This window comes from Rhinolophus sinicus, linkage group LG03 (genome assembly GCF_036562045.2).
Source record: "Rhinolophus sinicus isolate RSC01 linkage group LG03, ASM3656204v1, whole genome shotgun sequence".
NCBI classification, from domain to species: Eukaryota; Metazoa; Chordata; class Mammalia; order Chiroptera; family Rhinolophidae; genus Rhinolophus; species Rhinolophus sinicus.
This window is the reverse complement of record NC_133753.1, coordinates 46,406,742-46,422,441: the sequence shown is the minus strand read 5'-3', so window position 1 is coordinate 46,422,441 and position 15,700 is coordinate 46,406,742. Positions and strand designations below refer to the sequence as shown.

The following is a 15,700-nucleotide window of genomic DNA, read 5'->3' as shown; positions in this document are numbered from 1 at the left end:
CTTAATTATTTCAGGATGGAGGTATAGTTTGACGTACCACTGAATTGCTGCCTCGATGTGCAGTGGGATAAACATTAGTGTAGGTGAGCAAAGAGCTAGAGCCCTGGCTTAGCTCCCCCACAGTGTCCTCTGTGAGCCCTGGTTTCTCATTCTGCAAGACTCTGCAATCACCTTGGTCGTAGCAGCCTGAGAACCACTAAGTTAAATACAGTGACATCTAGCAATAGATATCTAGGAAAATGGTATCTAGGAAAGCAATTTGAAAAATTGTAAAGAATCTTATGAATGTAATGAACTATTAGTATTTTAAATAATATCACTTATATGTTTTCTACTGAATTGTTTTAGTATAACTTCACTAAAAAATAAGCTTTTTTGTACACCTGGAATACTGATATTTATTTTGCTGTAATCACTACTAAAATTAATCCCATATTCCTCTGTCTATATCACACAAAAACCAAGTAATTCGTATCTTACAGGATTATCTTATGAAAGAGATTAAGGTGAAACACTACTAGGTAATTAAAAATTATAAAGATTTGAGCAACGTAAATATTAGCTGAATGTTAAATGTCATTCTTAAGTCTTATGCCCTTGTGTGGTCCTAGATATTTCTAGATGTTTCCTACATTTTAATTTAAACAACTTTAGAGATTTCTGTCTTCTTGAATTTGACCCTTCCATATGTGGAAGGTCTATGGAAATACTGGAAGGATGGGAACCGGAGGGGTCTGCCCATTAAGTAGGTTGGAATGGGAGTGTCCGTTTGTCTTATCAGATCGCACTTCTCATCTTGGAGTTTTGCACTTCCTACCAGGTCGTCATGGTACCTGCAGGTCATCAAACAGGCCAAACCATGGTTTGACCATATTACCTTTGAAAAGTGAGACAACTTAGAAATACGTGGGCATCTGTTATTTGGTCTGCAAAAAGCATAACCTTTATGTTTATACAAATTGGGGCTAAAATCAAAGAGGCAGATATAGTGAGGAGCAGCAGAGCTTACCGTAATATTAGGGAAATGGCACAACTGCCTGCCCCTGTGTCAAAGAAGCTGGTAGAACTTAGTTTATAGGGAGTCGAGGGAGGGTGCATTTGTCAAAAGTGTTGCCAGAAACTTTCAATGACTCCAATTCTAATCTGAAGAGAACCCCTCACAGTGAACAATAGGAAACACTGCCCAAGTGAGTGCCCTTGTGTTCTAGGAGCACAGATCTAGTAAACTAAGCTGAGGTGCTTGACTATATGGTGTTTCCCTTTTAAAATTATTATTTATCTTTACTGTTTTTCTAATTACAAAGTAAGCCTGTTTATCATAAAAGAAATAATTAGAATATTAAAAAAGACAACATAAAAAAAGCACAAGTTTCCAGTGATATCATCACATGGAAGTACTAGTGGGAAATTTGGTGTACGTTCATCGAGAGCCCGGGTATGCAAAGCATTTACATAAAAGGACAAATAGTAAATATATTAGGTTTTGTGGGCTATAGAGTCTGTGTCAAAGCTACTCAACTCTGCCACTGTAGCATGAAAGCAGCCACAGATAATATATAAATAAATGAATGTGGTTATGTTCTAATAAAACTTTGTTTACAAAAACAGGCAGAGGGTGGAATCTGGCTGTTCAGAAATCTGAAGCTATACTAAATCCTGTTTCTTTCTCTGTATATGACTGTTTTCTCTTTCTGGAAGCTTTAACGAGCTTCTCTTTGTCCTCGGTTTTCTGAAATTTCACAATGATGTACCTTGGTATGGGCACTCAGTGGACCCTTCTGATCTGGAAGGAAGTCTTTATGAGTTCTGGGAAATTATTTTATTAATGATTCCCTCACCTCCACTTCCTCTGTTCTTTCTCTGGAACTTCCATTATTTAGAAATTGGACCTCCTGTACTCTCCTTACATCTTGTATTGTTTTCTACTATTTTCATCTCTCTCTTTGCTCTACCTTCTGGGAGACTTCCTCCTAAATTTGTCTTCCAAACTATTGAGTTTAAAAATTTTGTTTAAGTTTTAACTTTCGAAGAGCTCTTTTTTCGTTTGTTCTTAGAGTGTTCCTGTCCTTGCGTCACAGTTGCAGTATCTTCTGTCTCTGAGGATATAGAACAAGGTTTTGTTTTTGTTTTTTTGGTTGTTGTTGCTGTTGTTGTTTGCTTTGGTCTCTATCTTATTAAAGTCTTTCCTCAGAAATCTGATAATCCTTGATTGTTCATATTTCAAAGCAGGAGATTGCAAAGTTATTTGGCACTTTGAGTACAGGGCTGGGACTTCTGAAACATGGATTTCACTGTAGAATGACTTGGCTGGGCCATTTCATTAGGGAGACCCTGTTGTCAGTATGCACAGAGGTTTTCTTTTGGGCTGGTCAGATTCCCCAGGGTCAACTCAATCTCCCACCTAGAAGGTACACACCTGGCCATCAGCATTCTGAAGCACTAAATGGGGAAAGCTGGCAGTCAATATGCATACATTCATTCAGTCTCCCTTTTTCAGGCTAGTACTCTGCCCCCAAATGTGCCTCGTACCCCCTTATCCAGTGAAGATCCTCTATTTTGCCTTTTCCGAAGAATAAATCTTTTGCTGGGGAGTGGGGAGAGCACCTAAGGATCTCTGGCTTCTTATCAAAATAAAGAAGACTTTTGATCAATCTTCTTTATTTTAGTACATGCCCCTCCACACACACCTGTCCTTAGAGAAGGCTAACTTCTGAGCCTTTTGGGGATTTCTGTTTAAACACCTTCTCTACTTTCCCCTCTATTGGCTCAGGATTCAGTTTTCTTGAGACTCCTCATTCAATAACTGCCCATCTGCTTTCCAGCTTCCAACATTTTGTTGCTGTTGCCTCCTCTCCTGTTTTCTCCATCCTTGTATGGATTAAGGCCTTAAAGAAAAATCCCTTTATCATTCTTTTAGTGTTGTTTCAGGAGGGTGTGAGTACATCTGTGTGTTCAATTCACCCTTTTTACCTAGATGTGCCTATGAGGTTCTTACAGGGCCAAAGCTGTCTCCTAACTTCCTGTGAATAACATGGTCTTAAGTGAATCACTCCATGTAAACGCATATCCTAGACAACCACACCATCAAGATGCATTTCTACATGCAAGAGGTTTGTCTACCCCTTTATAAGAATTTGTATTTCGTAGCTCTGGGTTCACTTGTGTGCCCCAACTGGTGGCATCACTTACCAGTATGAGAAAAATATTTAGGTTAAGAATTAAGACAGTGACATATAAGAAAAGTTAAGAGACATACGTACTGAAGTACTAGAGAGGATATTGATTCAAAACCGTCCAAATGAAGTCAGAAAACAGTTCTCTAAGATCATACTTATTTCAGGAGAAAAAAGAAGTAGCCTAAGTTCGTAGGTCCCCACTCAGACCCAGCTGACCTGGACTAATTAACATTCTCACCTTATGTGCTAAGGTACCTCTCGTCATGGAATGAGCTACATACATAGGCTGTCCTCTAATCTAAAAAAATACCTTTTTTATACATTTCAGATCCTTACAATTCACAGACTTGACACTAACAAACTTCAACCTTGATGTTATTTTTATAGTTTATCGTGAGCGGATCAAGGTTGTAGGACTGGTTTCAGCAGAAATCAGTATCAGAAATCAGAGACATTTCTTAGTCAATGACAACAACCAGCAACCCTCTCAACAAGCGATTTTTGTAAGTCCACATAGGCAGAAAATTAGCACACAGTTATTCAGTTACCTAGAGAAGCACCTCAACCTTGCTATAAAAGTTTCCCTTCTAAAAAACTCCGAATTTCAGAAGCAAGCCAACATTCTCTCAGCCACGTTGGGAAGGCCAGGAAAAGGCAATAAAGGCAGTAAGTACCTGCACTGATCCCCCATGGCGGTCTGCAGCCAAGTGAGACGTCAGGTATGAGGTATTGGTCTGCCGGCTGGGCTGGATTTCCCACTCTCCTCGGCGCTCTGACGATGTGGTCTGCTCAGGCATTAGGAAGCATGAGAGCAAGAATGGAAGGAAAGGTGAAGCAACAGCAAGCAATAACAAAACCAAATACATTAGTGTCCCTGAGGGTTTTGTATTTGTTTTGGATTTTAAATTAACAATCGCTGCAAAGCACTGAGAAAAAGTTAGTTTGGCTCCTTCATTTCAGCCTAATAAGCCCACACACGACAGTCTACAGCAAACCATCCTCAACCAGATACAGAAGGAAAAAAATCACCAAAAGAGGGGGGAAAAAATCAGAAGCTGGAATCACCTTTTAGCTTCCATATTAGTAAAATTTCAGTAGCCACGAGGCAGACCAAATTCAGAATGTTAAGACTGTTGGACAAAGGAACAATCATACTTATAAATCATTTCGGATTAAAGGTCTATCTAAATAGGCAGTAGTCAGTACAGAAAATTCCTAGCATTAGGAATGAAGGTAACATGCCTTTCCCTTAAATAGGGAGCCCACTACTCTCAATATAAACCTCCACGAGACTTTCAACTCAGAGAAAATAAGCAGTGGCTGGAATATGCTTTCTTAGCTAAAAGAAGGAACAAAGTATCTCTTCAAAAGCAAGTTCCACAGGTCAAGAATATGAAAAGATGGGGGAAAAAACATAAGGCTACAATATTTTCCTGATTCCTCTAGCTAATAGCCTCTAGTCTAGAATTAGAAAAAGTTTAGCTATGACCACTGTGAATTTTCTTCTAGAAAGCAAAACAAAGATCTTTTCTCAGCAAAAGGAGGGCTTTCAATTCAAATCCTTTTTGGGTTCTGCTGTCACTCGGGCTCTCTTCATTCCTTCTTCACATGTTTTTTAGATCTCACACTACTCTGATCTTGCTCATCTGTGATTTTTGTTCTGAAGAATCTGTTTAGGTGCCTCTTCTCCTATGCCAGATGGCTGAGGAGGTGTTAGCATCATGACGCTCAGCTGTAACAGTCCTAGGGCCCTACAAAAATGAAAAATGAGGAGCTCGAGAGGCAGCCATGAGGGATTGGTAAATCAAATTTTAATTGCTGCTGATATAAACAGCAGCAGGGGTTGGGATGTGATATTGCTGCTCTGCATGAAACCAGTAAGGAGGCTATAAATCTCAGAAATGTTCACAGCTAATAACGTTGTATTCTATAAAAAAGAAAAGGAAGAGTGAAGAAGTAATGGTCTCAGGCTCCATGTTCACTCTTCCCCATCTGTCGACAGTTGTTTAAAGCTCATCTGTATGTCACCAAAAAGGCTTTTCTTACCAAAAAAAAAAAAAAAGAAAAAAAAGAAAGAAAAAACCCCTTATACACCAGCTAGAATTTACTCATCTTCTTTATTAACGGAATATGAATTCACATTATAAAGGATCCTGGCCATGTTTTCTGATGCTCCTCAGGGAATGAGCATAGTCCGCAAGAAGGCATCTGTATTAACTTGCTCGCTATACACTCTTACAAAAGAGGAGTTTGATTTTATACTGCTAGTCACATGTGAGAGAATGAAAACTACTCCGACTATATGCCCCTCCAATTATTTCAGCCAACAGAGGTTCAGATGTTTCCTTTTCCAAAATAAGACCGTGGTTTATAACATAGTCCTAACTATTTTATATAATTTATTGACAGTATCCATATCCTCAGAGAACTTGATGAGAATAAATCTGTTCTTCTAATATTATATCTATAACTAATATCTATTAGACATCGTCTCTTCAGTTCTCTCTAAGACTTTTTTACTTTTTGTGACATTTAAGTAGAATATTTAAGCTCCTAAACTACTATACAGATCTGTCAGTTCTCAAAAACTTTAAATGCTTAAAAAATATCCAGACATATATAGGCCATTTGATGGTGTTTTGAGTTCTATGATATGTGTTCAATGCAATTACTTCCCTCATGAATGCTCTGTTTTGCCTGTTTTTAAAAGCCGACAAAATTGAAAATGGCAACAAATGTACATAAAACACTCATGTGCTTTCAAGCTTAACAAAACCTTGGACAGCTAGCTGATCAACTATTATTTTCATTTTTACTGAACTATGTATGAGAAGTCTGGTTTGATTCTACTGTCTGATTCACAGGGCCGTGTACTTGTTTATATTCCTTCCAGCTAAATAAACAACTCTTGGAAAGAATTAAGATTTCTGTCTAAATGAAAATAGTACGGCATTTTTCAAAGGCCTAAAAGTCACACTCCACCTCTATCCTCAAAGCAATGCACTACTTATCTTTTGAAGAGAGAAAAATGTTAATTCCTGACTGCTTCAGAAATGCTTCGGCTGTAACAGGAAGAATACAGCGCACCTTACGACTGCTTCTCAGTACCTTCTATACACACTGAAAGCAACAAATCGAGTGACAGACGTGAACATGGGGTTGTTGGGTTGGGTTTATTTGGGAATTACTTTCCATCATTAACACTAAACTCTATGGCTATTCTTTTCTGGAATTTAAGGGCTTGGACTGGTACCTACAAGTTGATGTAGTAGAAAAGGTCATTTGCCCGTTTTGGAAAGCAACTGAGTGCCTAGGAGCGAGATGAAAGCACAGCATGCTGACGACTACAGCATTCTGCTGCTGTTCCTGCCCCGGGAAAGTATTCTCGGCAATGTACGTACATAGGGGTTACGATTAGGCATCTCAGCACAGGAGCTAGTTATACAGAGCAAACCAGTAGAGGAAATAGGCATGTAAATCCTCCCCTCTTAAAGATCATTCATGCACATGTGTCTATCTAAGAAGCTATCAAGAGCATCCACGGGTAGAAAAGTCATTCAGCAAAATCAATCTCTCTGCATTACTTGAAAGACAAAGGTCCACATGGAGCGTGTAAATCCCCAAAGGTAGAATCAGGAATCTCAAGCAGTGGGACTTCCTTGGGGGAACGCTTTAAAATCTTCAGTTGTGATTGTATTACCTGCGTGGAAATGCTTGGTTTACCATCCAGGAGGTGAGTGTGGAAACAAGGAAGAAGCAATCCAGCATAGCATAAATCATAGGCACAGCTAACCAAAAAATACTTCAGGGAAAACATAGAAGCCTGGTATAAAAAGTCAAAATCACCACCAGTGCCTAGGGCAGAGGAAACCAACTTCTTTCTTCCAGCAGTCATGTGGCAGGGATCAATGGACAGACAGTGGGGAGAATGACACTAACGAGAGGGTAAGAAAAGAAGTCTGAAAACCCCTCAGATGCCACCCCATCTATGGGGTGATTTCAAATTCTCATTGTAGAAAAAGCTACTGTTCTGAAGCAAAGGTAAGCAGGTGTCTTTCTCCTGTTGTAACAAACAAATCATCAAATCCTATTCTTTATATAAAGTTATTTTGAAAAATCAATTTCGATTATTCACAAAGAACTTTATTTCACTTTATGGCTCCCAAAATACTTTAAAAGTTGACTGCCATCTACACAGAACATTTTGGCCTCCGATGTCAGTGTTCTAGACTCACCTATAATATAATTAACAAGAATGGAGACTGAATAGTACCAAAGGTTAGCAATGAACACACTAGATTACGTTGTCTCACAAAACTTCCAAGACAAATTTTTTTTTTTTAAAGATTTTATTGGGGATGGGGAACAGGACTTTATTGGGGAACAGTGTGTACTTCTAGGACTTTTTCCCAAGTCAAGTTGTTGTCCTTTCAATCTTAGTTGTGGAGGGTGCAGCTCAGCTCCAGGTCCAGTTGCCGTTGCTAGTTGCAGGGGGCGCAGCCCACCATTCCTTGCGGGACTCAAGGAATCGAACCGGCAACCTTGTGGTTGAGAGCCCTTGCTCCAACCAACTGAGCCATCCAGGAGCTCAGCGGCAGCTCAGCTCAAGGTGCCGTGTTCAATCTTTAGTTGCAGGGGGTGCGGCCCACCATCCCTTGTGGGACTCGAGGAATCGAACTGGCAACCTTGTGGTTGAAAGCCCACTGGCCCATGTGGGAATCGAACCGGCAGCCTTCAGAGTTAGGAGCATGGAGCTCCAACCACCTGAGCCACTGGGCCAGCCCCAAATTTTTTCTTGATGTAGTGGGGATAAAATGAAGAAAGAACGGGGCAGTCAGAATGGTAAAGGAAGCATCTTTAAAAAAGTTGGGGGTGTAATGAACCTTAAATATGAAATTAAAAAAAGCTGGTAAAGTTATTGAAATATATACTTTAATAAAATTAAAGACATCTTTCTATTAAGCTCATGACATAGAACCAAATTTCCTATGCCAGACGGGTTACTCCATGCAACCTGTCACATGTGTTACAAGTGACTTCCTGTACTCGACGTACTTGATCACGTATCAGGGATGTTTGAAAATCACTGATAACAACATGGAAGGGATTATTACCAAGCTCCATGCTATGGAGCCCGCAGAGATGACAGTATAAATTCTGTGACGCTCTGAGAAAAGTCATGAGAACAGTCCTAGAGGCCTGAAACTCTCTCCTCAGACCCTGCCCTATTCTTACTTAAAATGGTAGAAGATACTTCCCTCAGAGAATCAAGATTTATCTAGGTAGGATTACTCTAGAATCAAGTTCCTCAAGAGGTGCCTCAGAACAAAGGGTGTCTGCTGAAATACAAAACATTAAAGAATGCATGCAGGGGCCGGCCCAGTGGCTCAGGCGGTTGGAGCTCTGTGCTCCTTACTCCGAAGGCTGCTGGTTGGATTCCCACATGGGCCAGTGGGCTCTCAACCACAAGGTTGCCAGTTCAACTCCTCGAGTCCCGCAAGGGATGGTGGGCTCCGCCCCCTGCAACTAAGACTGAACATGGCACTTTGAGCTGAGCTGCTGCTGAGCTCCAGGATGGCTCAGTTGGTTGGAGTGCGTCCTCTCAACCACAAGGTTGCCCATTCAACTCCCACAAGGGATGGTGAGCTGCACCCCCTGCAACTAGCAATGGCAACTGGACCTGGAGCTGAGCTGCGCCCTCCACAACTAAGACTGAAAGGACAACAACTTGACTGAGAAAAAAGTCCTGAAAGTAAGCACTGTTTCCCCAATAAAGTCCGGTTCCCCTTCCCCAATAAAATAAAATAAAATAAAATAAAATAAACAGCTTTAAAAAAAAAAGAATGCATGCAGACAGAAGAAAACTTTTAATAGAAAATAGAGAATTAAGAGCAAAGGTGAGCAGCAGTGACTAGGTGACAGAATGGGAGAAACTAAGAAAAAGTTTGTAATTTAGTTTTGCATTAGCTTGTTTCAATGTCCCCCTTGGAGTTAAGATCCCAGAAATGAAGACAACCAGTCCCATTCTGCACTGAGCTCTACGCTGGAGGATGGCAGGGCAAGTGTGCAATTTCTACACCTGAGCTCCTGCTAGCAGCAGGCAGCAAGTTAGGAAATTACACACAGTCAGAAGGAGGCAAATTATCTCTAAAGAATCTCATATGCCCTTTCAACTATTAGTACACTGAACCTCGCTGAAAATGAAGCACTGTTCTGTAAAAGGAAGGGAATGAAGAATTAATCAGCTTTTGCTTTTTTTTTTTAAGGCTATTGAACTTGAAAAAAAGTAATAAAGATATTTATTTTATGAAGATCTCTGACCATCTTGGCTACTTAGTAATTTGGCCTAATCTCCCCTTTGGAAACGCTATGCTTATAACAAGCTTCATTCAGTAAGCACCACAGCATTAAACCACAACATATTTTTCTGAGGCTGTATATTCCTTAAATCTAATCCCTTGGAGTCTAGATACAAATATACAAATAAATCTGAACCACTCTTTTACCAGGGGCACATCTTCTTTAGAACTCAATATGATTTCACCCTTTTAGGTATTGTTGTTTATTTCTTGTGTGTTTAGTTTAAACATGGTTCTTCTGGAAGGATGAGGGATCAGCTTTACTGATCTTTGATTCACATGTTCCTGTCTAGTCAAACTGGAGAATTTGCAAGTGAACAGTTCATCTAGTAGAAAACTACAAAGAATAAACTCCTTTCCTTAAATATATGCAGTGTATGTAAAAACAAGTAAGTAACATTTTGGGATTCAGTGTTATCAGGGATAGGATACCATGTCTGGTAGAGTTTAATAGCTCTTGATGGCTAATAGGACCCTCCATTGGTTCTAACCTTCTAGGCGAAGTACCTATTCTTCATATGCCCTCAGAAAACCCACCAATTAGATTGGTGCAAAAGTGATTGCAGTTTAAAAGGTTAAAAATAACTGCAAAAACTGCCATTACTTTTGCACCAACCTAATAAAAGGAATCAAGGGGAGAAAACGGCAACTATCAAAATTGCTGAACCACCATGGTAGTGTATGCTTGTGTAGCATTTACCCAAGTAAGGATTGTCACAAGCTCAGACTCAGTTCTGAAAGAGCAGGAAGCGTGTTGCTGCATACATATCCCAGTCAATGCAATATTCTATATTTATCATATTGAACAAAACCTTCCACACTGAATAAACCCTTCCACAGCACCACATACTGCACTCCAATATTACATCTCTGGATACCAGCAGAACCTACTTCCTGACTGAAGTTGATCAGAAAATGCAAGGGAAGCTTTGCAGGTAGAAATAGGCAGAACTATTGAAGTTTTCATCCCCTTCCTGAGGGATGGTAATGCAGAGTTCTTTGAAGAGGAACCAAAGCCTAAAGACTTACCATCTTTGGAATTGGGGAAGGACAAATACCAAGGGTAAAACGACAGAAGAGACTAACCTATTGGGATCTTTCTAAATGGATTTAGCTTTCAGGAATATTTACTCTACCCAAATTCATGATTTACTTACAGTTTTCTAGCTGGGTAAAATTAATGTTCAAAAATATTGTTCTGGTATTAAAATAGTTAAAAAAATAGCTTTAAAGACAGATCCAACATAGGTGAGTTTAAATAGGAACTATATTTGGGATCTATTACTACATCTAGGAACTAAACAGCACTCAATTCAATATACCTACAACCTAGACCAGCAAAGCAAATTTTCCCTAAAAATTCTCATCATGATGGAGAACTAATACAATCGCTTGAACTTACCTGGCAGCAAGAGCCTGCCGAGAGCCAAGTTTTGATCATATCACCCCTCTGCTCAAAACCTTTCATATCTATTCCCTGCTGAAATTAAAAGTACCAATTCTCCAGCCCAGCATTCCAGGAGCTTCATTAAATGGCTCCAACCTATTTTCCTAGTCTTGTCTCCTTTGTTCACACCATATATTTTAGCAAAATGGAGCTAGCTAACTTGTTCTTGCCCATATTTTTGCTTGGAATGCCTCTTTGGTTTCCACTTAATTCTTCCAAGAGCATTTCAAATACAGCTTCTTTTGTGAAACTCTTTGTCATGTTCAGACTAGATGAAATGTCTCCGTCTTATAATCCCTGATGTTAACAATTTGTAACTCGGGAGGCTTATCTGTTCTGCCAGTGTTAATAGTCGTCTGGCTACCTGGCGTATCTGCTTGTCAGTTCCTTGAGGAGAAGGACTCCTTACTTATCTTGGTATCCCCAGGACATACTTTCACATAGTAGGTCCTCAGCTAGATTTACTGAGTCAAAGTTCCTGAAAAAATAAAGTTAATATCTTTCACTCTTGCTCAAGGAGAGATTTCACTTTCTTTTGCTGATTTTAAAACTTGAAGAAAATTGGTCTAAAAAATCATACTGCTTCCAATCCCTGGAGTTATAAAAGGGACATATTTAGCTGTAATTCTTCTTTTAAAAAAAATCATAAGCAAACAACCCTAAAGATGGAACAAAAGCTATGAGACCACAGACTAAGACACAGTGTAAAGGTTGAACAGACACTAGAAATCCATTTCCCTACCGCACACAGCGCAGAAAGAATTCTACCCAGCAAGGATTCAGAATCCTGCTGGGAAGGAGGTGTAGAACTTGCATTAATGTGGGGAATTTCAATCCCTTAGCAGCCATGGGATACTAAAAATACTAAAAAGGAAAAAAAAAAATCAGAGAGACCTTCAAGATTCAACTCTTCAAAAGGAAGCTTACTGCCTTTCAGATGACATTTCCTAATTATATACAGTGATTTAATAAACTTGCACTAAAAAATACATTGAAACTCATTGTACTTTTACTTAGGTCCTAGGTATGACATCATTTACCACCCTGGCAATTTAGGTTTTCAACTACCTTTTTCCTCCATACTTTTAAAATCCATTCAAAACAGCAGCATTGATTATGAATTCACTGAAGCAACCAAGACCAAAAAAGGAAACACATGTTTTAGTTTAAATATATTCCAAAACACATGAACAGGCAGATATATTGATTAGACTTCACTGACTAGTTAATTAATTTTTTCCATACCTTTTCTATTTAAATACATTTTTCATTGTAAGGTAATATAACCTCATTACAGAATAGTTTGGAAAAATATTACCCACACTACCTTTTCCAACACTACTTCTGTTAATATTTTGGCAATGTTTCCTCTCACTGATTTTCTCATCTTCTCTTTCCTGAGGGGAAATCACGAGGTATTTCTAAATTTGCATTTTGGTTTCCTCACTATAAAAATCATAAGCACTTCCACGTTTCTACAATTTTCTCTAAATATCTTTTAAGCGGCTATACAATACTCCACTGAATAAATGGATTACAATTCACTTTAATACAACCCAGTTTATTCTAAAGGATTTGAGCTGGATCCATAAGCATTCCCTTATAACTGGATAGATGGGTCATTTCTAAAACTTTGCTACAAATGACATTGCGACAGTTTTATGCATATAACTTAATCTATATCTTGGGTTGTTTTATTATGATTGATTCCAAGAAGTAATATTATTCTATCAGAGAGGATAGTAACTTTATCAAATTACTTTCTAGAGAATTTGTAACAATTTGCAAAGTCAAGAGCAATGTATGAGTGTCAGTACGTACCCCAACTATATTTTTTAAAAAGGAGGTAGAGAAAAAGGGCAAAAAGCCAACAGTATTCTGTTGTCAAATCAGCAGTCAGTCAAATTATAATTCTTAGTCAACTACTCTGATTAAAGCATGTAATTATGGACCCAATTAGTGTATAGTTTGCTAAACCCCATCTTTTTGCCTACCTACTCTCTGTTTTTATTTACTTTCTAATACACAGATTTCCTTCCTTTACACATTATTTTTCTTACCCGCCACGCCACACATTTTGCCAAGAGTATGAACTTGTTGGTGAGTCTAACAAAATTTGGGCACATACTTCACTGTACGTACATGTGTGTATGTACTTCTGTATACTATTTTTAACCTATGTACTTTCACATGTGCGTCTACGAGGTAAGTGTTGTCGCACTTTATTGTAGAAATGCCTGTGAATGTAAAAAAGTGAGGAGGAACAAGCAGCTAATCTGATAGGTGATAATGACTGTATGTGTGCACACCAGCATATATGTATATGTTTATTACTCTGCTTATTTATCTACTGGGGTCCTCATTTTTCTCTTTTATTACGATATAAAGATAGAAATCATCAAATTCACTTCCCAATCAGTTACCCTTTTCTTTGAATGTTGTCAAACTTGATATTTTTGTGCGTGTTTGCCTCCTCTGTCTTTAGGCTGAGAGAAGCCTCTCATATAGATTGCTAGTTTCCCAAATCATGAACAACGCTGGATGGATGACATGGCCTTTTCTGGAGTGGCCTAAAGCAAAGCTGAGTCTTCACTGTGGGTCCACCTCAGATCTAGAAATGTGAACCAGCTCTACAGTTCACCTGGGTATAGAGACAGAGGTGGAGTGGAGGTGCCAGTTCATGCCCAGGTTAACTGCAAGTCCAAATTACGCACCCTTTCTAATGAGCAAGGAAAAACCAGCATTGGCAAAAGCTGCACACTAGACTGCAGATGAGACCCAAAAGGGGCTAGCCTATACATTCTGTATGTCCAGCAGGTCCTTTCGGCCAACATACTCTGACAGGCCCAGGTTCTCCAGAGTAGATGCTTCATGTAAGGCACCTGGCTACATCTCAGTGCCATTACACAAACCCCAAGAAATGCTAGAATGCCACATCACACCAGTGAGAAATGGCAACCCCGCTGTCTTTAATTTCAGTATATACACATAAGCAGAGAAGCTAAAGAATCTGAGTTTAGCCACAAATAAAGGGAATGCATGAAACAATGAAGAGCCAACGCATACCTGATTTCGTAGAGGCTGTTGTTGTGATGGCCGATCCCTGTGTGTGTGGCTTTCTCGAGTTATTGCAGATGCACCAGAGTCTACATGAACCGACCCTACTGGAGTAGGCTGGAAAAATATAACAAAAAGTCACATGGGGAAAATAGGTCCAACTTAATACCTCTGCAAAGGACAGCATCATTCTAATTCTAATAGAATAGTAGTCATTATTATTTTCAGCCACCAAGGGCAGTTTCAAGTCTTCTTGTCTTCTCAGTTTGCTTATCTACAAAAAGCAGGCAGCTCGGTCCTCAATAGTTCATCGGAGAGTAGCTTCCCCTTGAAAATAAAACCAAAACACCTACCAGTGATGTTCGTTAGCATGCTCTCAGGCCCTGTGGACGCTTGGCCAGAAGAGCAAAGTCAGAAGTCTCCTATGGTGCTGGGTTCCACTCCTACAGAAATCAAGCACCTTAACCGCTTAGGTAGCACCAGCTTCTGGATCATTCAAATGAAACTTCTTAAAAACTGGCTTAAATTCGGGTATCTTAGGACATACTGGTCATCATCTTAAAAATGTAAAGGGAGTTACTCCTATTGCCTGACTCTAGTAAGAGCAATCGATGGCATCACCCTGAAAAGGCTGGTAAATGTAAAGTCTACAGTCAGAGGAATGGTTTTCCATCGATCTAAGCAGAAAGTCTGACAAGCAAAGGGGTGAGGTAGTGCTGGCGTGAGGTGAGCAGTACAAAGAGGATACTCACAATAGGCCTCCCGACCCAGTCGTAGGCGTAGTCAAAGGTGTAGCCTTTCCTTTCAAAGAGGTCAGTGAAGAGGGTCCGTAAATACTCATAGTCAGGTTTTTCAAAGAAGTCTAATCGTCTGACATACCGCAGGTAGGTTGCCATCTCCTCTGTGAGGGAAGAGGAGAGAAGCCATGCTCATTAGCTGAATGCTTCCCATGGGGAGAAGCTCTGGGCCATGCAAGGAATAGTACAGACTATGTGACACGGGAGTTTTCTTTGTGGACCTAATGGAAGTGACAAAACCTATCTTAGTCTAAATAACAATAAAGAAAATGGAAGTTTTCTGGACCTTTATCTAGAGATACCAAGTCAGTCTTCACCTGCTATAAAGCTTTAGTCACATTGGCTAGAGTGTCCTTTTAGCATCCTACCTGGAAAGTTTTCACAGAGCGCTTCAATGGGAGTGTTCCTTTTGGTGTCACCAATTTTTTGATATCTCTCTTTTAATGTATCAGCCTATAGAGAGTAAAGAGACGTTAGTTGGAAATGGGTGCTAAGTATGGGAGGTCCAGTGTATTTGGGGATACAATGGCTGTTTCACTCAAACTGGCAGGACTTTAGTTAGACAGTCTCAATTGTTTTTCTAGCACTAACAAATTAGAAATATAATAGAGATGATGTATTTAGATATGTACAAAACATCTGCTCTGCTCTGGAAAGTTTTACTCGCAAATATATTTAGTAGTCTCAGATAAACATCATCAAACGTAATGTGACGAGTGGCTAGGAGGAAAACAAAACTCACATAGCAATATTTTCAAAATTGCAGAAGCTTAGTAATCTCTTGTGGCCACTGGGGTTCAAAAGTGATTCAGCTTTCCCCTTCTGAGATCAGCTCTATGATAAGATTGAAAATATTGCTAATCT

General features: G+C 39.4%; 1 protein-coding gene across 11 annotated transcripts in view; it reads right to left on the bottom strand.

Annotated features, from left to right (window-relative positions):
• Nucleotides 1-15,700, bottom strand: part of CSNK1G1 (casein kinase 1 gamma 1) — a 157,291-nt gene that overhangs the window by 16,442 nt on the left and 125,149 nt on the right. For 9 of the 11 annotated variants that reach the window (XM_074327582.1, XM_074327585.1, XM_074327581.1 and 6 more), the window contains 4 exons: nt 15,205-15,289; nt 14,792-14,940; nt 14,049-14,156; nt 3,851-3,961 (listed from right to left, as the gene is read on the bottom strand). In XM_074327582.1, the coding sequence (XP_074183683.1) occupies nt 3,851-3,961; nt 14,049-14,156; nt 14,792-14,940; nt 15,205-15,289 (453 nt within the window). The remainder of the gene's footprint in view (nt 1-3,850; nt 3,962-14,048; nt 14,157-14,791; nt 14,941-15,204; nt 15,290-15,700) is intronic. The other 2 variants (XM_074327586.1, XM_074327589.1) reach the window with 1 other exon arrangement.